General features: G+C 41.8%; 1 protein-coding gene across 3 annotated transcripts; it reads left to right on the top strand.

The window, feature by feature from the left end:
* Positions 1-346: 346 nt before the first annotated feature.
* Positions 347-26,246, top strand: kdm3b (lysine (K)-specific demethylase 3B). 3 transcript variants are annotated; one of them, XM_085362132.1, is made up of 25 exons: positions 347-846; positions 9,172-9,330; positions 12,387-12,500; positions 12,813-12,918; positions 13,698-13,822; positions 13,920-13,979; positions 14,101-14,796; positions 14,911-16,108; positions 16,191-16,407; positions 16,522-16,736; positions 16,830-16,982; positions 17,098-17,205; positions 17,317-17,444; positions 17,544-17,841; positions 17,954-18,207; positions 18,576-18,848; positions 19,011-19,182; positions 19,318-19,408; positions 19,606-19,736; positions 19,838-19,957; positions 20,772-20,795; positions 23,240-23,379; positions 23,614-23,790; positions 23,913-24,047; positions 25,317-26,246. In XM_085362132.1, the coding sequence occupies exons 1-25, from the start codon at positions 640-642 to the stop codon at positions 25,422-25,424; spliced, it is 5,409 nt and encodes a 1,802-aa protein (XP_085218258.1). In that variant the 5' UTR covers positions 347-639; the 3' UTR covers positions 25,425-26,246. The 3 variants fall into 3 exon arrangements, with proteins under 3 accessions (XP_085218258.1, XP_085218251.1, XP_085218263.1); XM_085362125.1 differs by having other exon boundaries at positions 17,541-17,841; XM_085362137.1 differs by lacking the exon at positions 20,772-20,795 and having other exon boundaries at positions 17,541-17,841.
* Positions 26,247-26,918: the final 672 nt, after the last annotated feature.

Raw genomic sequence — 26,918 nt, 5'->3', positions numbered from 1 at the left:
GTGCAGAGTGAAGCGGAAAAAAGTGCGAGAGAGAGGCTGAGAGAAAGGAAAAAAACAAAACAAAACCACGTGACGGCTCGCGATAAGGAGCCGGCTCGCGTCGTTCACGTCAAAGAGCCGGCTCCAAGAGCCATTTCGTTCGCGAACGACCCATCACTAGTAAATAATCGTTTTGATAAAAGTATTTTAACCATTTGCAGTGTAGTTGGGCTGGTCCAGCTATCTCTGGTTAACACTGCGGAAAATCCTGAAAAATAAAGCAGCTATCGTTGAGGTGCTCTGCGGTCCTGTCGCTAGAGGTCGCCGTTTGCGCACACTTTCTCCGTGTCTCCGCAGTGCTGCCTGAATACGAGGAGTGCGTTTGATTGTTGCAGGGCTAAATGGCGGACAGAGCTGGATAGTCGCGTTAACACCGAGGACAAAAACGTTTCGACTGGGTGAATTCCTGGCGTGACCCGGTCCTCAGCCGCGTGTCCCCGGGGTGCAGCGCAATCGTCGAATCGAGCCGTATTGGGCATCGAGCTTAAAGCTGTTTTCCGATCGTACCCTAACCTTAGCTTTCTTGAGTTCCCATCCCAAGCGGAGAAGTTAACACTGTTTATGGTGGCTTACTAGAGGCAGCTAGCCTGTGAGCAAACCATGGAGGACTCTCTTGAATTGATAGGGAAGCGTTTGCTTTTGCTCCTCGACGACGGCAGGTCCGCGAATGGATCCGAGTCGGAGCAGGCTGCCTGGGCCCGGGACTGGCTTCGGGGAACTGTGCGGGCAGTGAGTGTCATCGGCCTGGCCGCCCCGGAGGTTAGCGTCGGGGAGGCGACAACAACAACCACTGCAGCGGGGCTAACGGTCAGTGTTTACATTCAGCTGATGCCGTCCTGCATAGCTAAATACACAACAGTTAACATACATGCACAGCGTACCAGCTGTTTATTATGTGCTCTACATTAGCGAACACATTTTTACCTAGCACCGATGCTACATTTGCTAGTATTTTATGTTAGCTTTTGGACATACTGGTTAGCTCCAAGTCGCAGCCACTGGGGCGCAGCTAAACTCGAGGCCGGGGATTTTTTTTGGCCTTTGCTTTGTTCGCTTTTCAGCTCTCTGACACCCAGCTCCAGTGTTATTCGTTAACTATTTAGCACGAATTTCGAAAGCATCGATACGTTAGAGCTAACTAAGGGTTCATTTCACTGAAACAAATCGCCGGCAGTCACAGAGTAACCGTAAAGGTTGATGAGCTTCCACAGTTGGCTGAGGCATGTCTAGTTAAAGGCCTTACAAGTTCATAAAGGGGCGAACCAGGAATCCCTGCGAGCGTACTCTGCGTCCAGATTATTAAGTATTCACACTGTTGCTCGGGGTGGTAATTAGAATGAATGAATGAAAGTGTAGTGTTGCCGAGCCCAAAAATTGGGAGAGTTTTTGAAAACTGGGTGGCGGTGGTTGACCTACATGACAGCTGCACTTTGTAGTCCAAATGCGGGTTATTACAGTAGCATGCATTTGAATTGACATTAATAGATGTTTATCAAGTAAAGTAAAAATGTAGTTTTAAGAAAAAAAATGTAATCGCTTCCGATGTTTTATCTTTTTGTTTATTAGAAAAAGCAAGCTACAACAAAAAATGTAGCCCTTAGTCCTCTTTTTTTGTTTGCTTTTATCTAAAGAGTAGCAATACTACTTATTGACCTCAGGTGTGCATTTCCTAATTGTGTATTGTTGTTTTTTTTCTTGGGAAATAAATCTTAAACTGAGGAATTTACTTCTTGTGTGAGAACTTGTTCCTGTGCTCTGCCCTTATCGTGCATGTCGATGCATAATTATAAAAACATAATGAAAAACATCTTCTATCCATGTTTGTCTCCTGCTCTGATAACCTGCTCCATCAGTGATAAACAAAACAAAAGGACTTGGACATGTGGTACTGCACACCCTTTTATGCTTTTAAACCTTGCTGTATGTGTCAGGGGTCTGTCCAGCTTGGAGGGTTTATGCCACCGGTGTTTACTTCTCAGAGCCCCACCATCCAGTGAACATGTAAGGACATGTCAGGAAATCTGAGCTTTGAAAAAATAGGTGGGCTAACTGATCAGTCCAAAAACGTGAAAAGCTTGTTTATGTGCTAACCTTTTTAAAGACGTGTAGCTGGCAGGTGTGAGTCAGGGGTCTAGTGAAGAAGATGGAGGATAGATTGGTAGTTGTAATGTTTTTTCTTCTTTGTAGGGCAGCGCTCGTCCATGATCTGAAAAAAATCCCACTACAATGATTTTTGGTCAATATTAAGTTAACTTTCCAAAGAGCACAGTGTCTTTTAAACATTGAATTTATCTAAACTTTGAGTGTATTTGAACTAGGGCTGCCACGATTAGTCGACTAGTCACGATTATGTCGACTATTAAAATCGTCGACGACTAATTTAATAGTCGACGCATCGTTTGAAGCTTTGTAAGATCACAAAGGACGCAGGAATGAGTAGTAGGATTTAAGAGTGTAATAACGGACTGAAACAGAAGATGGCAGCACTGCATGTACAAGGATGCCAGCTGCCGTTAAACCCCGAAGAAGAAGAAGCTGTGTCCCAGAATTCATAGCGCAGCTGTCGACAATGGCGGCAGCTAGTTAGTTTTAACTTTACTCTTATTATTCTTTCTGGGTCACAAAATAAACGTTTAACATATTTTCAGGCGAGAATGTAGCTGTGTAAACCTCAAATATCTGCTCAGTTTATCAAGACACCACATATTTTCAAAAGCGCTCCGACGTTTTCGGAGACGTCTGTTACCCACTAGCTCGTTAGCTACGCGGGGGCAAGGCTAACTAGAGCCGTGAGAACACCGGACTCCCGGCAAATCGTTTTCAAACCCACCGCCGTCTTTCGCTAGTCAGGTTAAACATATATATAAGTCACTTAGATAACTTAAAAATGTTAGTTTGGCTTTCTTTAGTATTTTATTTGTTCCTGAGTAAATCGGTTTGGCTGAGATTAAAGTTATAGTTTTTGCACAGCTAAAACTGTCAAGCAGACAGCTGATTATCAGAAGTGTGAGACGCTGGAGAATATACTCCGGTGTCCTGTTATATTTTAGAAAGCAAGGAGTTTATTAAACTTCACCGAAACAATCTGCAAATTTCATTAAAAATTAATAAACTACCATCTTGTCTTTATTTTTAGTTAGCACAAACACTTCAAGCTGTAAGCTAATGATAGTTATATAAGACCAGATGCTGCTGGTGCAATAAGCTGTACGCTGTACGTCCAATGGATGATGATCTGATTAGTCGACTAATCGCAAAAATAATCGGTGACTAGTCGACTATCAAAATAATCGTTTGTGGCAGCCCTAATTTGAACTGAAACCCAAATAAATAAATTAAAACGTGCTGTGAAGGGACACATTTTATCAGTTAGATCCACACTAGACCATATATGCCCTGTAGCCCTGAACCTTTCTACATATTTCCCACAAGATATGGATATGAGAACATGTTCAATCAGAAGTGTGATCGGACATAAACGTTCTCTTCCTTTTACAAGGTCTGAGCTAAGTCCGATTGAGCCCATTTGCGAATACAGGTAAGGGTCCAGTGACTTCAATATAGGGTCATATGGGCTAGTTGGGGTCATATTTCAACTAACAACTCAAAAACCATTGCCTCCACTGCAGGTGTTCTCTGGGCGTAGACAGCTGACGAGAGGCCCTAGTTGCACCACACAGCTGGAAAACCTGCAAGGAAGTCACTAGTAAAGTAACAGAGAGTCAAGCCTTCCTCAGTTGCAGACAGGGGGTTAGGCCAAGAGCCATCCAACACCTTTAGTGTGTGCTGCTGATGACAGACTGGACCAGGCACCCTGGTAACGTGGAGACAAAGACAGCCGGAGGCAATCGTTAATGATCCTTCCCCAGGTGAACCTGCAGAAACCTTAGTATGGCTTCTCTTTGTTGATCATAGGTACTCTTCCTGTCGTCCCAGCTTGATCTGGACTTGAAGGTACACAAGATTTATTAAATAGGCAGGCAAATGAAATTACAATAATGATCCAGCCACTAAGATGACTGATAGTCGTAGATGCCATACAGAAATTTATGAATTTTTGCTTCTTATCATCTTTAACCGTCTGATATGTTTTATCACACCTGCTTTCTGATTATCTTATCTCATAGATGTCAGTGCAGGCTGTCAGGACCAGATCCTAACAACAAAGAAAGAAGAACGTATGCTCTGGATTCATAAAAAGCAACACCAAATTTAGATTAAGAAGGTTTTGCACCAAGCGGCATTTGGTAGGGTACTCAAAGCTCACTTTGTGGTTGTTCCTTCTTCATTAAATGACATTAGATCCCCTAGGAGCATGGTACTTATATGTGCAGACTTAAAAAGCTAAAACAGTACTAACCACGTTGTTGCAGCTGGTGTTGTGACAAAAACAGATTGTCAGAATAGTGGCAAAAGTGACTAAAATCAAGCAATAAACTAATTTTAGTAAAGTTTCTGCATTCCTGCATTTTAGACCTTTGGCAGTTCATGATTTTAACATATGGCGCTTATTGTATAAATGGAAACAGATGGCCTTTTTGTTGTATCTGGCAGTTTTTCAAAGTCTGTCTGAGAGACTGAGTCTCTTTGCAGTCAGTTTACAAGTGGACAGACTCCTCGCAGTTACCATGAAACTCCAGTGGCTGCGAACCTGCTAGTCCTGGCTGTCCTGTCTTCTGTTTTCCCTACGCACCGGATCGCTTTCCAGGTTGCTGTTGCAGGGGCCCTCTATCATTCAGATAATTCTCCAGAGAGGATGCTTCTTTTGTCACATGTACTCCAACATCACTGTCTTGGACGGCAGGTGGTGATGCTAGACCTTCAGCTGTGGTGGATGCACTACAAGCTCCAGGGCCACAGTAGTTTGGAGTTGCAGTCTAACACTATGGAGGTGGAGTATAGGTATTTAGTCATTAATGCATATGCACCTGTCTATACAGAGAAACACCAGATTGTGAAGATATCTGATGAAGTTGAGAAGAGACTGGTTTTGGTTGATTTAAATTTTAATTTTTTTAAAGTCATTAATCCTTGACATGTTGGTGATTTTTATTCCTTGTTACCTTTGGAAAAGTAAAACTGAAGAACCATGGAAATCATGGATCACTTACTTGGCACAAATGCTCTCCATATGTGCTGCAGACAAGCGGTTATTACCTGTGATTTATTTGGACCAGTGAAAGCTTTTGACACCGAGATCTGTGGATTTCATAGAGTACTGTATTTGGAAGGCTGCAGATGCATGAGACGAGTGCAGCAAAACCTTAAAATCTGAACAATTACTGTAAAGCTTGATGCCACATGGACAAAGTTAGCAAATCTGTTGCCTTTTGCGTGGGATGTACCAAGGTTTTGGAACGTTTTTCCTTGTTGTTTGAGAATGAATTGTCTTGCACAGTGGCAAACCATCACTACCTGGAGGTTAAGCAGTTTGCTTGGTATTGTCTCTGCAAGTTTGCTGCCTTCAGAGTATATGTCCAGGCATCCAAATAAGTATGGCTACATTTCACCTATAAAATTATAGTTCCCTTTCAGCTGATTCACTCGGTACAACACATAAAGTACGGGATTTCCCTCCGCGTATATTAGAAGAGGAAACCTCTGTTTACGTCTTGACTTGTGATGATATGTGCATGATGACAGGGCTGAGTATTTGCTGCCGAGTTATTTGGGCAATCAATCAAAGCCATTAAGGCTTTGATCTGTGGAAGAAGCAAACAGAGGCACTGCGTGACATCATCGCCAGACGTCATACCAAGCCCAAACTAACTAGATCTCACAGTCCTACTGCTCCTCTGCCGCCGGGCAAGAGCAGCATCCACTGCTGCTGTGGGTGAACCTTCAGTGAGAGCGCAGCCTCCAGCTCGAGTTCCACGCCAGTCGGCTTGGAGCAAAGGTCCACATTCAAGCTCCCGGTGGGACCCAACGCCAAGGATGAAAAAGCCTTAGTAGTTCTAGGTGTGGGATTGAGCGGAGAGGGGCTCCAGTGGCAAAGATACAATAAGAGGCGCAGTCCTAGCATCAGTCCTTGAAGGCGTTGTACTTTCCCAGCACCGTCTCCCAAGCACAAAGCCCCTGCACACAAAATGTCTCAGGTTGTAACTCCCAGTTTGGGTGTGTTAAAACATCAGGTGCCGATGTCACATCAATCTGTCACATCAGTCTAACAGATGCTTATTTTCATGATGCTATACAAATGAACAACAGGCAGTTTTTGAGGTTTGTATTCGAGGGGGCAGCTTACAAGTACCTGGTGCTGCCATTCGGGCTCTTTCATTCTCTCTTGCAAATTAATGATCAAGAAACTGACCTCACAGCCCACTGTTTATCACTGGTGCTAGTTTCAGTCATTATGCAAATGCACTGCTTAAAAGGTTAGGGGAAACCTTTCCTATTAAAACTAAGTCGTTGCCGATCAGTTTCATAGATAGTGTTAATCAATAACATGATGTAATATTCCCACCTCAAGTGTAAACAAATGTGACTAGAAGAAGAGACGGTGGGAGTCTGGAAGACTGGAATCTCCATTAAACAGCTGTAGTCCTTTGTGAGAAGTGGGAGCTCGGGTGTTCTTATGTTTACTTTGTCACTTTGTGTAGCCGATCATTTGAATGTGAACTTTGGCAACGATCAACCATTGTGCATATTTGCATAAAGTAACAGATGACGGAATAATCATGTCTCTATGAAAATGTTCTTTTTACATTTGTAAAAAAGGTTTTCATTCAAAATCTTTACGTATCCTTCTTTCTTCACTATTCTGTGGGACGAGATTCCTAGTTCCAGAAGCACTGAAGCGTCATCTCAGCATAATACTCCCACCACCATGTTTCACTGGGAGCTTGATGTTCTTTCTCCAAACATAAGCTGAGTGTCTGTGATCAAAAAGCTCTAGTTTCATCTCATGTGGCCAAAGGTCACGCTTCCAGTGTGCATAATGTTTCACCAGGTTGTCCTTGTTCTGTACTGTGTGGCAATCTTTGAATTTCTTGATGACACTTCTCACTCCAGTTCTTGACTCTTGGAGCAGCTTTAATAACTTTGTATATCCAGCTCGTGTTTTGTGAGCATCTACAATTCTTTTTCTCCAAAGAAAAATAGTATGACTACTAGGGCTGCCACAAACTATTATTTTGATAGTCGACTAGTCACCGATTATTTTTGCGATTAGTCGACTAATCAGATCATGCATCAGTTGGATGTAAAACGTACAGCTTATTGCACCAGAATATCTGCTCTTTTATATAACTATCCTTAGCTTACAGCTTAAAGTGTTTAAGATATGTGCTAACTAAAAATGAAGACAAGATGATAGTTTATTAAATTTTATTTAAATATATTGTTTCGGTGGAGTTTAATGAACTCAGCCATCTGCTCATTGCTATCTTAAATATAACAGGAGTATATTCTCGAGCATCTGACACTTCTGATAATCAGTTGTCTGCTTGAACTTTATTCAGCTGTGTAAAAACTATAACTTTAATCTCAGCCTAACCGATTTACTCAGGAACAAATAAAACACTGAAAAAAGCCAAACAATAACATTTTAAGTTATCTAAGTGACTTGTATATCATGTTTAACCTGAGTAGCGAAAGACGGAGGTGGGTTCGAAAACTATTTGCTGGGAGTCTCACCGTCTCTAGTGAGCCTTGAACCCCGGCTAGCTATCGAGCTGGTGGGTAACAGACATCTCCAAAAACGTCAGAGTGCTTTTGAAAATATGTGATGTCTTGATAAACCGAGCAGATATTTGAAGTTTGCACAGCTACATTCTCGCCTGAAAATATGTTAAAAGTTTACTTTTTGACCCAGAAAGAATAATAACAGAAATATTAAAACTAAGTAGCTGCCGCCATTGTAGAAAACTGAGCAGGGCCGCGCTATGAATTCTGGGATAGGTTGGGCCACGAAAGATACATCCGACCCATCCTTCAAATCTGGGGAAATGAAGGGCGGATTTGGAGGAGTCTTCGAATTTGAACAGCCTTCGTCGTGTTGCTGTAACGTAATTGGCCTACAAATGCAGGCTCAGGAGTTTGCGGTTCCTGAATTTGAACACAGCCACGATACCAGACACTGCTTCTTCTTCTTCGGGGTTTAACGGCAGCTGGAATCCTTGTACGTGCAGTGCTGCCATCTTCTATTTCAGTTCGTTATTACACTCTTAAATCCTACTACTTATTTCTGCGTCTTTTGGGATCTTAAAAAGCTTCAAACGACACGTCGACTATTAAATTAGTCGTTGACAATTTTGATAGTTGACGTAATCCTGACTAGTCGACTAATCGTGGCAGTCATAATGACTACTATTAAGGCTAATTGTGATGGTAATATCCCGTGTCTGGTTCTGTTTTTGTTTTTCAGAACTAGCAAATACAGTTATGGTTACTGGGGAAAAAGACAAATGAAATTAATACCATTTGGACAGATATGACAGTTTTATTAATCTTGTTCTTGGTATCCACAGCCAGTGCTATTTTTCAAGCAGGGCACATTCATAGTAGAGTAGTACCCAGAACTGCAAGAACTAAAGTGGACTTACCATTTGGTGTTCTTCACTTCTATAGCGAGTGTTGACTGACTCATACTTGTATGGCTGTTATTTACTCTCCAAATCACACATCTTTTTTCAGATTTCTCACTGGGCTGGGCAGCATGGTTAAGGGGACTTTTCCACAGATGATGCATAAAGGAGCAGTTACTGAGTAAATGTGCAGATGTTTTTTCACTTAGAGAATCCAAACAGCAGCCCGGGGTTTTGAGGGCTAACCTGAAAACATAACAAAAGATATCTCAAGTTTTCCTCTAGCAGTACTCAGCCTCCTTGAAGTTTAAGTTCAATTAAATGTGGATTTTACATATTTTACACATATTATACATATAGGTTATATAAACCTGTTGGAGCATGCAGTTCACTTAATTCACAAAACCAAAATACAGTTTAACATCCTGTGATGGTAATATATTAATTAACTTTGTATCAAATTTGATATTTTAATACCTTTTTAAGGAATCAGATTTGCTTTGTTTGTTTAGACTTGCGATTTCCTGAAAGTGTTAAGAGTCTGCAGTAATTTCACTTGCTTCATCACTTCACAGTCCTTGTGTGTATGTTCTGGTTGATTTTGCAGGTATTTGTGGAGTTTGAGAATGCTTCGCAGCGCTGTTCTTGGGTGCAGGTGTATGACGAGGGGGTGAAAGCTGTGCTGGTAGAAGACTCCATTGTTTGGGCCCGTCGTAGCGACGTTACCGACACAAGCGGAGCCTCGGCACCAGCCTGGCCTGCTCTGGTGAGTGCTCAGCTGGAAACAAGCAAAACCATTAACCACCCAAATAGTCTGGGCTCCAACTGTGAATGAGGAGTAGAGTGAGCTGTACTTAGATCAGATTTATGTTTGGAATGTAAAGTGAATGGAAGTTGGATAACTCTTTTGGTCATTGAAATTAATTTGAAAATAAAGTGTGCACCTGATCCCACACTGGTGTCTCCCGACTCATTGAGAGGAGACAAAGAAAAATTAAAGCGCCATTTACATGTTGCTCACCTTCCACATCCACACTTGGAGTTATTTTAGTCATTGTTGTACGCTCTGCAGTGCACATTTGCATATAAGTATAATAATGTCCAATCTGAAGGTTACCATCACCTCGTACGTGTTTTGAACAGCTAACACTTGCAGCTGGATATTGGCAATGATAGCTTAATTTCAACAATAAAATGAGTCAATTACTATGGAGTTTGATTCAGTGCTTGATGTTTTACTTGCATAAGATCAAAGCATCCATGTTTAATGTAAATGCATAAAGCATGTTATAATTGTATTATTTGTTTCTATATTTCTTTGTGTAATCAGTGTGAGAGTGCTGTTTTCTTATTTATATGAAAATGACTCTGGTCCCAAAATGTTGATGTAATGTATGACAAAGAATTAACAAAAAATGATCTGCACGGTTTGAGTGCAATTGCAAAACATTGTCTACATGCACATTTTAAAAAAAAACAAAAAAACAAGCAAAATGCTTGCATGTGTTCACGCATGGACTCTTAGTACATACGTATACAACTGGCTTAATGATCACCTTGAGGGCAGACAGGAAAGTCAGCACATCATTAACTGCTTATGTTACTTATCTTCCAGATAGTAAACAGAAGTCAACCGAGGCCAGGTCAATGTGCAGTCTGTTTTACCCTTTCATAGACGTTTTGGTTTTGAATTGGCCAGTTTACTTTACTTACTCGCCACTTCATTAGTTACACCTTCTCCAGTGCCTCCAGAACTGTCCCTAATATTTCATGGCATAGATTCAACAAAGTAATGGTGTCATTCCTGAAATATTCTGGTTCCTATTGGTAGTTGCTATAGATGTGTTGGTTACACATTAGAGCTGCATTAAATCATTCTTCAATAATCTTAAAAAATGGTTGATGCATTTTTTTGGTTCAATGCTTTGGGTTAATCCAACAACTTGGTAGTGCTCACTTGTCACCCTGTAAATCACAAATGTGTCACCCACATTTGTGATTTAAAATATTTAAAATGTTTTTACTGCAGGCCAGTAAAAATATACATGGGCCTGTAAAACTCTAGGCTGCTGACATGGACACTGAATTATTGACATCAACTATTACCATTAATTATTACATCTACACCGTTAGAACGTCTGTTTTCTGCAGTAGAAAATATTGCATTTAAAAGCCCAGTTTCAGTTTTAAAAATGTGGACATGCTTGCTTTTCTTCATTGCAGTCATCATTTACAGACACACGAGCACACACACAGAAAACACATACGCCTGAACACCCACCAGATCTACTACGTCCAGGTGATGCAGTACAGTCAGAACTCTTTTTGCCTCCTATTAATGGAAGAACACATTGAAAGAAAGAGTAAAGGCTGTTTTATTCTGTGCCTCAGCTTAGGTCGTGTATATACCTTTTTTCCTTTTTTTAAATTACTGTTACTTTGGATTTAAGAAATATTTTTCTTTAAAATATGATTTTAATATGATATTTAAATACAATGAGAGGTTTGAATTGTTTTGGCAGACGTTGTATTCAGTTAAACTATTAAAACATTGGTTTCCATTTTAGAAATTGCAATTAGTAGTGCAGTTTGAAAGATCAGTTTCCTCTCTTTTGAATATTTATCGTTGCTCATTAATATGACAAAGTAATATTCAGTTAATCAGATAATTGATCGAACACTCGATAACTAAAATAATTGATAGCTGCAGAACTAATGCATACATCTAATGCATCCGTGATGTAAATCTCCTGTTTCACCACATCCCAAAGGTGCTCTATCGGATTGAGATTTGGTGTCTGTCGAGGCCATTTCAATACAGTGAACTCATTGTCATGTTCAGGAAACCAGTTAGACGTGACTTGAGATTTTTTGACATGGTGTGTTATCCTGCTTGAAGCAGCCATCAGAAGATGGTCACACCGTGGGCATAAAAGGAGCTGGTCAGCAACAGTACTCAGGCAGGCTGTGGCATTTAAACGATACTCTGTTACTATAAGATGATTAGAGTATGCCTAGAAAATATCCCCACACCATTAAACCCAACCCAATAGCCTGCAAGGCAGGAATGATCAATGTCTTCATGCTGTTTATGCCAAGTTCTGACCCTGCCGATTGATTTTCCAGCAGAAATTGAGACTCATCAGACCAGGCAACATATTTCCAATCCTTTGGTGAGCCTATGTCAATCGTAGACTCTGTTTCCTGTTCTTAGCTGACAGAAATAAGACCCAAGGGCCTTCTGATGTTGCCCATCTGCGTCAAGGTTCAATGTGTTCTGCATTCAGAGATGCTCTTCTGCATATCTTGGTTCATCAAGTGGGTGTTCAAGTTACTGTTGCCGTTCTATCAAGCAGTCTACAACAGCATGGCGTTTTTACCCAAAGAACTACTGCTCACTGGCAACTTTCTTTTTCAGACCGTTCTCCGTAAGTGCTAGAGATGGTCCTGTGGGTAAATCCCAGTAGATCAGCACTGTCTGAAATACCCAGTCCAGCCTGTCTGACACCAACAACCAATAACCATGCCTTATTCAGTCAGTTGAATGACCATTTTTCCTCCATTCTGATGCTCAGTTTGAACTTAAGGAGGTTGTATTAACCATGTCTGCACACCTAAATGCACAGAGGTGCTGATTATACCAAATATAGTGGCAAGTAACTGGTGGTGGACTATTAGACTGATCTACAAAATTGTATAACATACAAAAAAAAATGCATAAATGCATACTTTTGTTACTCCTTTTGGTTGTTGAACTGAATAAACCTAATGTAAGTTCTCGCCCTGTATTTATCTCATTACATGCTCTCGCCTTTTCCACAGACTTTCCGCTCTCTGGTGGACAGAGTTGGTTTAGGATCCTTGGTTCCTGTAGAGTACTTTGGAAACAAGAATTTTGAGTTCCTGCCCGACAACAAAACTGTCCAAAGGTTTGAGGTATACAAAAATTCTAGCGTTTGTTAAAGAAGTTTGTGAACTTGTATATCAAACAGTACCAACAACATTTTGTGATTTAGCGTCTGGTGTTTTCTATTTCATGCAATCATTAAACAGATTGACTATTTATCACTCAGGATACATGTTAATGTCACTGACATGTTTAAATGTAAAACAATTGAATTATTTTCTGTTTTCATTAAGTGCTTCTTACTTAATAATCTAGGGTGAAGCTGCATACATGTTTTGTTCTACATTTCAGCTCTACTGCGAGCGCTGCTTCAGATCAGTTTGGTTTCTGTCCTTTTGCAGGTTGATAAAGATGTTAGACACCCTCTGCTGTTGGAGCAGCCATCTCTGCAGGCTGCCATCTCCAGCTGGCGTACTGACTTTGAACTGCAGGAGATATTCAGGAAGGGTAAGTTTCAACCTTCACCAGTTTCCTTTATCTCGATTTCACATCTGGGACGTGGTACATACCAAAACAATTAAGGGTGTTTGTCACATAATTAAAATTGAAAGGAGTCCTAATCAGTGGCACTTACTTAAGTTAAGCCTATTAATTTCTGGTTATGATTTATTTGATGTTCTTAAACGTGGCGTTTGGGTGGCTTTGTAGTTTAGTGATTTACACAACAGCAACTCAGACAAGCACATTGGCACACAGCTGCTTGGGTTAATTAGCTTCCCACTGACTAGCTAATCGGTGGCATGCAGTCTGTTTTCAGATGACCTCAGATCAGTTTGAACCTCGGCTGAGTAGGTACTAAAAAAGTACCAGGTACCACCACCTACTGGAAAATCCTTAAAGTTGAGTCAAGCCCATCTGACCTCAGTAGGTACTAGTGGAAATGGGCTATAACAGTGCAGACAACTATTCCTATGAAGCGATACCTTTGCTGCAATTTGTTTAGTGCAAATTATAGTGGAAGACCTAAATATTATGCCGCCCTCCTCTGTATTTTTCACATTTTACAAAGTCCTCTATTGGGCTGGTCTCTTTCACAGAGCCGATCTGGCCCTCAGGTTGGACACTGTCACCCGTATTGTTAGAGAAATGAAGGAATTTGAGTTCAGAATAAAAACCATCTGTGTTTTATTTAAAAGCAACATATCTGTCTGGCAGATTTAAATGACATGTGAGGGATGTAGATTTAATTCTCTCAAGTCCTGTTTTCCCATTGTACCTGTCCTCAGGTTCATACACCATTCAAGGACGCAAAGTTCGTGTGTACCAGCCGGAGTTTGAAGAGTGCTGGGCCACTGGACTGGTCTCACAGCACGACCCTATCTCTCACATTATGGAGATTACCTTGGATAAGGTAATGTTTATGTTTTGCCTAAATAAATTCTACTGTTCATGGTGTAAATAAATGTTACTTAATGACTACACTTTTTTTTCTTTTTTTTGCGCTGCAGGGAGAAGAAAATCAGATGGTTGATCCTCGTGTGATACACGTCATGCTGACAGAGGAGGAGGTAGGGTTGTTTCAGTAGTCGATATCCATCAAACTCTCCTCATGCTGTGTGCTGTATGTTTAGTTAATAAGTCATTTGAGATTTAGATTTTTAATTATTTCTGGATATTTTCTGCCTTTAGCTTGGCAAGAATGGGCGGCGAAGGAAGGACAGCGAAACAATGAAAGGAGACAGCGGACGCAGACGCAGGACTGCCTCAGAAGGTGAGGATGACTTGAACTTGAAACGGTTTAAAGGAGCAGCAGATACCGGAGCGGACGCACAAAACTGCGGCGACACCAGCAAAACTGCAGTGGACGCGATGGGGATTTGGGCTGGAGACTCTGGTGAAAGAGTCAGCAGCACAACCAAAAATGGAAGCTCTTCAGATGGAACCTTTCCTCAGGGCCGAGGTTCGCCCCCAACAATTAATTCCTCGCTCCAGATGGACCAGTCAAACGCTAGTTCTCCTCGCTATCCCGGCCACATCAAAGAAAACGGTCGCGCAGTCGCCACGCAGGGAGCAGCAGACTCGACCACCACCATTACACCCACTCCTCCTCCCCTCAAACCAGCCCCTTCCCCCTTTTCCACTGCGTCTTTTCCCTCACTAGGCCAGATGCCAGTCTTGGTTCCTGGAGCACCAGCCCCCAAGGCCTCCTCATCCCCCCAGCTCGAACGAGAGGAGGGCAACCAGGCAGCTTATTCCAAAACAGCTGCTCTTGTTTCCCCAGGACCTGTCACCATTTCTTGGTCACAAGACAGCATTCCCAGTGTTTCGCTTTCAGCTTCTGTGGGTTTTAGCTCTAAAACTTCTAACTGGGGAAGCCAGACGGAGGTAAAACCAATGATGTAACAAGTACCATTAATACTGTACATTTCCAACAAATTGCTCTTTGCAATCTGTTATCTCTATTATTTGACTTAACCGTGTTGTGTTTCTGTTCCTCAGGGATCTAAAACGGCATCAGGCTTTCGTTTGTCCCAAGCTGGACCTACTGCTCCTGTATTTGGAGATGTTACCTCGCAGACCAACGGAGCTCCTACCACTACCACAGCCTCTCAGGATGCTCCCAAGCCTTTTGGCTTCAGTTTTGGTGGAGCAAAGACTGAGGCTCAGCCTAAGCCAGACCAGAACCTGTTTTTCCAGTGCATGTCGCAGAAGTCTGTCACCAGCCTAAATCTAACTGCTGATCAGACCCAATCCAAGGACACCAATTACTTTACTGCAGTGTCTGAGAGCCTGAGTAAAGAGCCTCCAAGCCTTTTCAAGCCAGCAGCCCCCACTGAAGGGCTGAAAAAGCCTGAGCAGCCTAAAGTGCCTGAGGTCCAGCAAACAGGAAATGGTGTGTTCAACAAATCATCTTCACCCTTTCAGGGCATGGGGGGCTCTCCAGGAGGACGGAGCTCTGGCTTAAATGTGGGTGGTCCAGCAGTGTCCTCTGGAGCCCAAAGTGCTTCTAAAAAGAACAGTAATAATGGAAGTTCAGTAGTTGGCTTAGGGCTGCAGTCTGGTTTTAATTCTGCAGAGAGTCACCAGAACCTTTTTCTACAGAACTCCAAGGAGTCTGCTAATCCATTTTTGGCATACGGGGAAAAATCCTCCCTCACAGCTTTCGTTGGCCTAACTGGGTCCGAGCCACAGTCCATGGGTCCTGCGCTGGACAGCAAGCCGAACCTGTTCACTATGGCAGAGCCACCTAAGGGGATTCTGTCTTCTCCTTTCCCAGCATCGTCAGCAGCTGCTTCAACCAGCACTTCCCCCTCTCCGGCACCAGCCTCATCTCAGACGTTACAAAGTGAAGGGACTGAGACAAAGGAGGTGCAAGATGTTAGCGAGATTTCATCATCCACCTCAGACTGCCCGATGTTTGGAAACGCTGGCCCTGGCGGAATGGAGGAGGTGCCCGTGCCCTTCGACCAGAGCCAGTCTCAGAAGTTTAGCTTGGAAGACAGAGGCCAGTCATCTAAACATGACTCCGAGTCCAGCAGCAACAGTGACCTCTCAGATCTGAGTGATAATGAAGAGGGCCTGGAGAAAGGTCAAATCCCAGGAGGACCTTCTGTTTCTGCCAAGGATGGAGCCATCATGCAGAAAAATAAGGTCCAGGGGGCCGCTAAGAGCCGTCCACGTAACAAGCCTTTCAAAGGTAAGACTTGTCCACTTCTCACTTTTTAAAATGGTGATAAACAAGCTTACCAAGAGAGGTAACACTAAACTCTCTTTTCCAGTGGGTCAGTCTGTACTTAAAGATCAGAGCAAGGTGCGTCGTCTAAAGCAGTCTGGTGAGTCCTTTCTTCAAGATGGCTCCTGCATCAATGTGGCCCCTCACTTGCACAAGTGCCGCGAATGCCGCCTGGAGCGTTATCGGAAATATCGGAATACGGGCGAAGAGAGCGACGACGATGATGATCCGAATGTAGCCTGTCGTTTTTTCCACTTCAGAAGGTATGGATCACGCAGCTTTGTCTTTCTTTATAATTTTATTTATGTATTTCTTTATTTTTGAAAAAAAAATGTGTGTTTTGACCTTAATGTTTTACTCTTTTTGCTCGTGACTAGGCTGGCTTTCACTCGTAAAGGTGTGCTGCGTGTGGAAGGTTTCTTAAGTCCCCAGCAGAGTGATTCTATGGCCATGGGACTGTGGCTACCTGTGCCCGCTGTCCATGAGGGCCTCGACCTCGACACATCCAAGTACATCCTGGCCAATGTGGGAGATCAGTTTTGTCAGTTGGTGATGTCTGAGAAGGAGGCCATGATGATGGTGGAGCCTCACCGTAAGTATAAAGACATCTCTCCAAGCTCATGTTTTCGCATTAGAGTTTTGTTTGCCACGAGTCTAATCCGCTTATTTTTTGATTGTCCTGCAGAGAAAGTGGCCTGGAAACGTGCCGTGCGAGGCGTCAGAGAAATGTGCGATGTGTGTGAGACCACCCTGTTCAACATCCACTGGGTCTGTCGTAAATGTGGGTTTGGAGTGTGTCTGGACTGCTACCGGCTTCGCAGGAACAGGCCAAGGGAGGGTGAGTCACTGGAGTGATATTAGAGTAACTTTAGGGCTGTTTAGTGTGTCTTATTTTATTCCTTATTTAGCTTATTGTGTTGGAAATACATGGTTGACTTTATTCTTTCCTTCAGATGTAGACGAAACTCCGGAGGATGAAGTTTTCTCTTGGTTGAAGTGTGCCAAAGGCCAACCTCACGAGCCACAAAACCTCATGCCTACACAAATTATACCTGGAACAGGTAACATGTACATTATGATCAACTCCCCCATCGCAGGAACATTAAATGTTACCCGTGATCAAATATTGCTACAGTAAAAGGTGTGATGATCGTACTGTCCTTCTCTTCCAGCTCTTTACAATATAGGAGACATGGTGCACTCAGCAAGAGGCAAGTGGGGTATTAAAGCCAACTGTCCCTGTGCCAATCGACACACTAAGCCTCTAGTGCGCCCTACTGCCCCAAATGGGATTTCACAGGTACAGTTTTACAACTTTACGAGCTTTCTTTTCTCATGTCTACACTTTGAAAGCTCCTAAACTGACGACTCTGCTATCTTGTTATGTGTGTCTCAGCAGTCCACACCGGGCAGTGGGGGTGTCCTCGCAGGTGCAACCTCTGGTACTGGCATCACTCCAAAATCAGAGGGAGAAACATCAGCAATCAAAACAGAAACCACACAGACACCAGTATCGTCAGACAGTGGGGGTGGAGAAAGTGTGGGCAGTACCAGTACCTCCACCAGTGGTACGTCCTCCCCCTGTAACCTCACACAGTCCTCTGTCAAGGAGTCGCGCTCATCAGGAGAAGGCAACAGCTCTGCTCTGCACTGGCTGGCAGACTTGGCCACACAGAAAGCCAAGGATGACACCAAGGGTAAGTAAGAAGTGGGTTACAAGTGTTGAGTGTGTAAAATCTTAGTGCATGAAAAAGATTACATCAACCTAGGATCTGAATAACGTCGCTCCTTCCTCCCATCTTTCTCCAGAATCCGGTTCGCTTCGCTCCATAATGAGTCGAGACAGTCGACCTCCCTTCGGCCTGGACTCCCTCAGTGCTCTTTCAAAGCCTTCTGCTTCTAGCCCTAAGCTATTTAACAGCCTTTTACTGGGCTCCAGCATGGCCCAGTCTAAACCTGAGGGATCCAGTCTCCGGGACCTGCTCAACTCCGGACCAGGAAAACTGCCCCAAGGCCCTGGAGAGAGTGGGGTACCATTCCCCTCTGTTTTTACCTCAGCAGGCGTAAGTAAAATGTTTTCATTTTTCCATATGATGATACAGTATTGATCAATTTTTTTCAAACGCATGTATCAACACAAAAACTTCAGCTAAGTTTCTGAACTTGAAATTATACTTCAAGTCCATTTAAATATGGAAATTTAGATGCTGAAAACAGGAATACTATTTGTTGTATTTCAAGCAAGCAAGCAACAGATTTCTGAAGTGCACAAGTTGTGGAGTAAATCATTAAAAAATTACCACCATCTACTGATTCTTTGTAAGTTTTAGTGTATAAACTACTGAGACTGTACTCCTTCAACAATAGTATCGGCTAGCTACGAATAAAACTACATTGTTGGGTAACCCAAAATCTTTATGTGACCTGACAGAGTGACAAGCTGAAGAGCAGCCTTCCAAACTTCCTGGATCACATCATCGCCTCAGTTGTGGAGACCAAGAAGGCCGAGGGCCGTCGCACCGGGGCCTCTGAAGGCGGAGAACTCGGAGCGCTAGGGTCTCGCAAAGACGGCGTAATGGGCCTTAGCGTTTTGGAGCCACATACCTCACACTCCTGGCTCTGTGATGGCCGACTCCTTTGCCTACAGGATCCCAGCAACAGCAACAACTGGAAGATCTTCAGAGAGTGCTGGAAGCAGGGACAGGTAGGAATTATGATTAGCATAACTTCATCTTTCATCCAATTCTTTGATTTTTGTGTTAAAATTATGCGGAGATGGATGTTACTGAGCTATGGGTTGAAATTTTATTGCATTGATTAATGTAACTCACCCATTACTGTCTGATTACCTCTGCTTTGTGGCCAGCCTGTGTTGGTGTCAGGGATACATAAACGTCTGAAGACTGAGTTGTGGCGGCCTGATGCTTTCAGCGAGGAGTTTGGAGACCAGGATGTAGACCTGGTCAATTGTAGAAATTGTGCTATTATCTCTGATGTAAAGGTGCGAGAGTTCTGGGATGGCTTTGAGGTTATTTCCAGTGAGTATCCAAACTCTCTTTTTCCTCAATTATTTTATTTGTTACTTGGATCCATGAGATCACCAATTATTGTATCTAGCATGTTTTTCTCTGATGCTGGACAGATGTCACTAAATGTGTTTTTTATGAATGCAGAGCGACTGCAAGATGCCGATGGCCTGCCCATGGTGTTAAAATTAAAGGACTGGCCTCCAGGTGAAGACTTCAGGGACATGATGCCCACAAGGTGAGGAACACAAACATTTACAGAGAAAGCGTTTCAGTGATGTTCTGCGGTTGTTCGCTCATACACATAGAGGACATAGAGGAGCTAACTGATTTTATCTCTTCTTTGTATTTTCATGCTTTGCAGCTGTAAATTCTGCCTGTTTGTATTTATGTAAGGTCTGTTATTGATGGGAATGTCTCTTGTACCTTTCCCAGGTTCGACAATTTAATGGACAACCTCCCTTTGCCCGAGTACACAAAAAGAGACGGTCGTCTAAATCTCGCTTCGCGCCTCCCTAACTTTTTTGTGCGTCCTGACCTTGGACCGAAGATGTACAACGCTTATGGTAAGAACAACATCTGATGGAATTATTTTGTCTTTCTCTCCTTATGTGCGATATAATTTATTCATCTCGCATCACTCTTTTCCCTCTATTTTAACCTGCAGGCTTAATATCGACTGAAGACCGGAAGGTGGGAACCACTAACCTCCACCTGGATGTGTCTGATGCGGTCAACGTCATGGTCTATGTTGGCATCCCTCACGGAGAAAACAACCAGGAGGAAGGTTGGTAGACTTAAACACACTTTGTCTCCTTTTTTTACGGTCTTGCTTTCTGTCTTCAACAAACTCATTGAAGATCAGGATTGTTTAATTTAACCGATTTCCAATAAAATGAACCAAATAGGAGCTAAAAATTTTACCTCTGTGGTCTCTCCGTAAATGGAAGAGAGTCACATTGGTGCTCCGACGCTGTTGCCTCTGCTGCTCATTTGATTTAAGAAGGGACAGTGTACATTAGCTGGTATGACTCCATCATGTAAATAACCCCGAACATCCAGATTTAACACTACAGGTCAGATATCTGGAGTCTCTGTCAGATTTATGGCTTAAAAGTAAACGTGCAAAACCATATAAGCAAAGAGAAACTTAATCAGCTATAGTAATAAGTGGGAATAAGCTTTAAATGTCAGGGTTTTGTTTTATTTTCCAGGCTTGTGACAGTGAGATTTACACGTATATCTGTTCCTGATAGTAAAAATGTGTTACTGTAATATATGAATGTTTTTGAAATCCATCCTGACTTCCAAAAACACAAATTTTTGTAATGTGAGAGTATTTCTGTAACAATATTACACACCTTGCACACTAAAGCCATATTATCCTGTGAAGCATTAAGTGGAGTACAAGTTAACGAACTTTCTTCTTGAAACACTTCATCACTCATTCCTCACTTTATCGCTCTTGAACAACCCAGTTTTTCCACAACCTCATCCTAAACATTATAGCTACACTGTTTTAGTTGTCTTGGCTTGGACTCTGATAAGACCCTTCAGTGGGTCTTGCTCATTTACATTGTGGCAAAATTTCTCATTCACAGAGGCAGAAATCTCTGGACGCAAAGGTCTGTAGACTTTCAGTTGTATAAATTGAGTAGCATGCCCTTCTTCTTGACTAACTCCCCTTCTTCACTCCTCCACTCCATCCTTCTGTTATCTGTGCAGTAGGGGCCAGAGCACTGGGAACCGTCTGCTAGTTTCTGCTGCTGCATTTTTGTACGCTTTTTTTCCAGATTTCTGTGTAAATACACGCTTTATTAAACTAAGTAACCACATATGGCATTTAAATTTTCTGCATTGCTGCTCTCTGGAGATCCGTGTTTTTTGTTTTATTTTCCTTCTGTGTATTTTCAGTGTTGGGTTAGATAAATGTGACACATTTGGTTGGAGATTTGGTAGTTTTGGGTGCACTGTGCTCTGGTCCTTACCCTGTGGGAGAAAAGTTTGAATGAAGGGCATCTAGATTTGGCATTACCTGTTCCCCTCTGCAGGCTTCTTTTCACTCATCTGAGTGACTCTCATGCTCCTGCACACACGCAATTAGGGATAAGTAGGAAATGTAGGAAACTACATTTTCCTGTAGTGTGCTTATCTAATATTCTTAATTAGTTAATGAGGTTTTAAACTTATACAAAGACATAAGTGAGTAGTAGAGGGAAGAGATTTGTTATGCTTTATTGAGCAAAGTTAGCAAAAAAGAACATTAGGAATAGAACCTCCACATCCAGCTGGTGATTTATCTTTCAAAAGTTAATTATGCTGAAATTACTACTTTCTTTTTAAGTTGTATATATTTTTCACCCTTTCCACTTCCTGGGTCACCACCAGGAAGTGGAAAGGGTGCAGTCAGGAAAGCCACTCTGTGCAGGATAAAACTGGATGGGTTATTGTGCTTTAGTTTCCCAGCTTTTTCAATGTTCAGTGGAAAAGTTTAGGAAGAATCAGCCGGATGTTTCTTTTCATTTTGAAGCATTAAACCACCTAAAACTTTTATTAGGATTTATTTTATTGCACTGTGATTACAGTCCAAAGAATATTACTCTAATGAGCACATCATTATTAGTAAGTCGGTTTAAGACAAATCCTTAGTATCCTTCCTTTTATACATAAAGACCCCAACAACATAAACATAAAAGGACTGTTGTAGCCTAGGAGCTGAACTTATAGCTGTAAAGAAGTTATTTATGATGGACTAGAGAAAAAAACTGCAGTCGTACACGGGCACGTTTATTACAGCTGAATGCAAACACGTTTAGATTTCAATGAGGAACTTTGACCACAGCCAGGTTTTTGGTGAGGGAAAGATGAAAGTCCACTGACGTGACGGATTTTATTACACGCGTTTGTTTCGATTTGTGTTAATGAATCAAAGGTCTGTCAGTATTATGGCGAGAGTCCAGTGGACTCTTATTAAGGCAGTAGTTTTAGCTGCTGTGTAAGTCAGCAGTAGGCTGTGAATGTTTATGTGTCATAAATGTGATTGTGTAGTCTGCAGCTTGTCCTGTCCTGTGCCCCAGTAGTTCTCAGCTGGTCTGACCATAGGATCTACATTTTCAGTAGCGACATATTTCCAAAAAAAGTAGTTAGTAGTTAGGAAATGTACAATGCTTTCATGCATTAGAAACATAGTTTATTAAATATAATAATAATAAAGATTTGGATCTCAATAATATGAATGCTTAAGCCGCATTTATATTAATAATTACCGTATTTTCTCAAGTGAAAACCTTTATTCAGCTAAAAGGAGCGCCTCCAATAATGCCTGGGGGACGTGATCAGCATGAAGAAATTAGCCTGTCTGGGTTCTCTTGTATTATTGTATGCCTTTAGAATCAAAGTGTTTTTGTGCACTGCAACACTAAAGGGCTTTTAATTTGAAGTACAATAATGCACTAACTTTAAAAAAGTATTCCTACTGAGACAAGACCAAAAATATCTTTTTAAAAAAACAAACAAGACATTAGAAAGTAAACCTGCCTCTTGATACAGACCTGCTTCAGCAGTTGAGGTACATAAAAGTCATGGTCAGTATTTGAGGAAATACGGTGGTTACAGTTCATTGAAAACCCATGAGCACACAGGCCTGCTGCTTGGCATGCTTGTGTCATGGAAGATGCAGATTCTGAGCTTTTAGTGCACTTCAGAATAAAACTCTTACAGCATTGATGTCCTCTTAGGTCATTTGTCACCAGTTGAGAACTACATCCCTGCACCGTTTCTGCCAAGAAAAAGTCTGTGATGGATGTATATGAATGAAATTGTTCTATTTAAAGAAAAAATATGTAGATTTAGCACTTCCAATCACTGTCCCAGCACTTAGCTTAGTCATTCATGGAAATGGAATAGAGTAAAACACGGTAGTGTTTAAAGTGCTGTGGAAAAATTTAACAATCACAGTGCAAAAGCTAATTTAAAAAGGCCACTAAAAGTCAAATAAACTAACTTCTCTTACAGCTGTTATAGAGACAGTGCTGATTACAACTGTTGTTTGTTTATGTTTGGTCTCCAGAGGTCTTGACCACCATTGAGGAAGGCGATGTGGATGAAATGACGAAGAGGAGGGTGCACGAGGGAAAGGAGAAGCCTGGAGCTCTCTGGCACATCTATGCTGCCAAGGACGCAGAGAAAATCAGGGAGCTGCTTCGCAAGGTCAGCAAGCCGGCAGATCTGTTTCAGGCTGGCTTGTCACTAGCTGTAGCCGTAACATTTTGTAACCATAAACTGTGAGGACAGGATTGTCATTGGATAAATAAAACTGGGGTAGAACGATAGCTTGATTTCTGCAGAAGATGATTAAAGTTCACAAACAAAAATTAGCCAGCCGGGGAACTTTACTTAAAAGCTCATTCTTTCTAAGCAATGGCTTGTCCTGACCTTTCACAGGTGGGAGAAGAACAAGGTCAAGAGAACCCGCCAGATCACGACCCGATTCATGACCAGAGCTGGTACCTGGACCAGGTGCTCCGCCGCAGGCTCTACGAAGAATATGGCGTCCAGGGTTGGGCCATTGTACAGTTCTTAGGAGATGCTGTATTTATCCCTGCTGGAGCTCCCCACCAGGTCAGACTGTTTTTATATGAAAAGTGGAGCTGTACACATACCCTGTGATTCAACAGACCTGCCTGTTTTTTGTGATTTTTCTCACACCTCCATGAACACATTTGTCCTTTCTGCACACTCAGGTGCACAACCTGTACAGCTGTATCAAGGTGGCGGAGGACTTTGTGTCTCCCGAGCATGTGAGGCACTGTTTCAGGCTGACCCAGGAGTTCAGACACCTGTCCACTACTCACACAAACCATGAAGATAAACTCCAGGTGGGTGTGTTTTTCCTCTCAGTGTGTAGTTTTATGTCTTATTTGGATGGTTTATACTAGAGGACGATGTTTGCTTGTGTCGCTTGAAGCTGTAGGCTATAGTTTACTTAACTCTGTGTTCACAGTTTTATGATCTTTTTATTGGAACAAAGAGTTTTAGTTGCTGACAGTTATTTAAAAACTATAAAATTAAGATTGGTTACCAGTATGTCATCTATAAACTGGGGCTGAAGCCTGAGAAGCATTATAAAGTGTTAAAAATTGAAGGGTTTAAAGAAACAGGCACAATTTATATTGTTCACCTTTCATACACTCTTGTGTCTGTTTTGTTAACCCTTGTGTATATATACACACTCAGCAGACACTTCATTAGTTACACCTGGCTGGTAATGGGGTTGTCTTTAGATTAGTTTTAATTTTTCATGGCATAGATTCAACAAGGTGCTGGAAACATTCCTCAGATTTTCATTCACATTGACATGACAGCATCACACAGTTTCTACATCCATGATGGGAATCTTCTGTTCTACCACATCAGGTGCTCTTTTGGATTGGGATCTGTTAACTGTGGAGGTTGTTTGAGTGCAGTGAACTCTTGGTCATGTTTGAAAAACCTGTTTGAGATGATTAGTGCTTTGTGAGATTGTTTCAGTGTTGCTCACCTAGTACTGAGTGGCTTAAAGTTGGATGGATCCATGTTTTCATGCTCTTTGAAATTCTGACTTTTTCAGACCCGTTCCCTGTAAGCTCAGGAGATTGTTGTGTGGGAAAATCCCAGCAGATAAATGTTTAAAGTCACCTAAATCACCTTTCTTGCCCATTCAGATACTCAGTTTGACCATGTCTACACACGTAGCTCCACTGAATTACTGCCATGTGTTTGGCTGATTTGATATTTGCATTAACCAGCAGCTGAACAGGTGTAACAAAGTGATCAGTGAGTGTATACACTGTTACAAAGGTGGATGTTTATATTAGAGGCCATTCTTCACTATAAGGCAGCAGCATGTTTATAGAGTTCTCACTGGGAAAAGCTGATTGTTCTGTCTCTGTTTTATAGTCAAACACAGCACAGCTTGTGTTTACATATAACAATGCTATGTTTTTGTTAAATAAAAGGAAAAGCACGATGATACTGTTCAAAGTAAGATAATAAAAGAACATTTTTTTCTCACAGCAGCAGTGAAAAGTTATCATTTCTTATCGGTGTGAGGTGTTTTGTGTCTGGTGTTGTCTCACCACTGTTTTGTTGTATTTTTTTACCCTCAGGTGAAGAACATCATCTATCACGCAGTGAAGGACGCCATTGGGACGCTGAAGGCCCACGAATCCAAACTAACGCGCCCTTACTCGTCTCCTCAAACCGCTGGCCTCTGAAGACCACTCCACTACATGCACACAGCGCATACATTTCATACCTACATAAACAAGTACCAGCTGCACAGCGCAGAGTACAGAGATAGTGTAGGTTGTTTTGAGGGCAGTGAAGGTTTGAGTGTGGGAAGACTGTACATTTGATTAGATGGGGAGGGACGAATCAGCGCTTCGATGAAGGAAGTCCTTTATCGCTGTTACACAGTACGCTCAAACTTGTCTAGTTGTTTTCCTTTTTTTTTTTTTTTTTTTCTGATTTTGGTTAACTCTGTATTTAAGGTCAGTGTGTTTGTTCTGTTTTCATTGTACATGTAAGACGTGAGAGTAAGGGAGGTAAAAGCTGACGTGCCTTTGAAGCAGAGGTTCAGCTACAATATAAGCAACTGACAAAAATGTGAGTACTGGGCTAACTTTCCTATTTTGATGACATTGATATTATCTTTCTTCAATAGGAGCGAGGTTAACCTGTTTTTTGTAGATTTTTTTTTTTCTGTTTAAGTTTTTAAACAGCTGATTGTTTCTGCCCTCTGTGGCTGAAATGAATTTGTGAAAACAGCCAGTCAAGGGAAGCAGACCAAAGTTTTGTATTTTTAGTTTTCTTATTTCACTTTTAGAGTAAGAAGTCTTTTTTTTTTTTTTTTTTTTTTTATACACCACAAGGTAATAATTGGTTGGGTGGGGCTTCAAAGGAGGGCAGTTTTTTTTCACTTGTCTTTGTCATGTGGGCTGAATGAACTGCAGACTTCCAACATGGTTCAAGAATCACAATTGCAGCTGAACAGAACTACTGGCCATTAACATTGTATCAATATATATATTGATCTAGCAGTCTGTTTGATTTTTCACAATAAAATTTACAAAAACTGCTGCTTCTCTGATCTTTTTTTTTTTTTTTTTTTTAACCCATAAAGCCTCTACCCATGCACCGCTAAGATGTAGATGGTATTAAAATACAAGTTTGCTGGTATCTGATTGCCTGTTTGGTCAAACATCCCAAAACAGAGATGCAGTTCGCAGTTATGTTGTGCTCTGCAAAAGTCTTGAGTCACCCATTTCTTTATAATTTGCTGGGAAAATGTAAATTGGGTGCAGTGATACTAAGTATTCTTCAGGAATACTTCTCCAGGCTTCTTAAACAACATTCAGAGATGCCTTTTGTTTCGTTCTCTGTCATGATGATCCCACACTGCTTCAATAATGTTGAGGTTTAGGGCTTTGGGGAGGCCAATCCATGACTGATAGTTCTATTGTATGTCTTTACTGCATTGGCAGTATGTTTGCATTGGCTGAAGTGCAGTCCCAAACCAGTCCTTGTTTGACTTGAAAGATGCAACATTGGTAGATCCCTTGTAAATTTTTTCATATGTTAGTTTTAAGTGGCTTAATTGAAAACAACACAAACATTCCTCTGACAATGGTCGGGTACAAGGACTGGATTGAAAATCGCTAAAGAAGCAGCCACTTTCAAAAGAAAAACCTTGAAAGACCCACGGGAAG

The sequence above is a fragment of the Diplotaxodon limnothrissa genome, linkage group LG2, assembly GCF_057381915.1.
Source record: "Diplotaxodon limnothrissa isolate DT_005_m linkage group LG2, D_limnothrissa_male_GT1.1, whole genome shotgun sequence".
NCBI lineage: Eukaryota > Metazoa > Chordata > Actinopteri > Cichliformes > Cichlidae > Diplotaxodon > Diplotaxodon limnothrissa.
The sequence above is the reverse complement of the archived record's forward strand: the minus strand, read 5'-3'. Positions and strand labels throughout refer to the sequence as shown.

Coding starts and splice junctions, on each gene's coding strand:
- kdm3b (XM_085362125.1), top strand. CDS start 640: ATGGAGGACTCTCTTGAATTGATAGGGAAGCGTTTGCTTTTGCTCCTC. Junction 14,797..14,910: donor ACTGGGGAAGCCAGACGGAG/GTAAAACCAATG, acceptor TCTGTTCCTCAG/GGATCTAAAACGGCATCAGG. Junction 23,791..23,912: donor CTGCTGGAGCTCCCCACCAG/GTCAGACTGTTT, acceptor CTGCACACTCAG/GTGCACAACCTGTACAGCTG.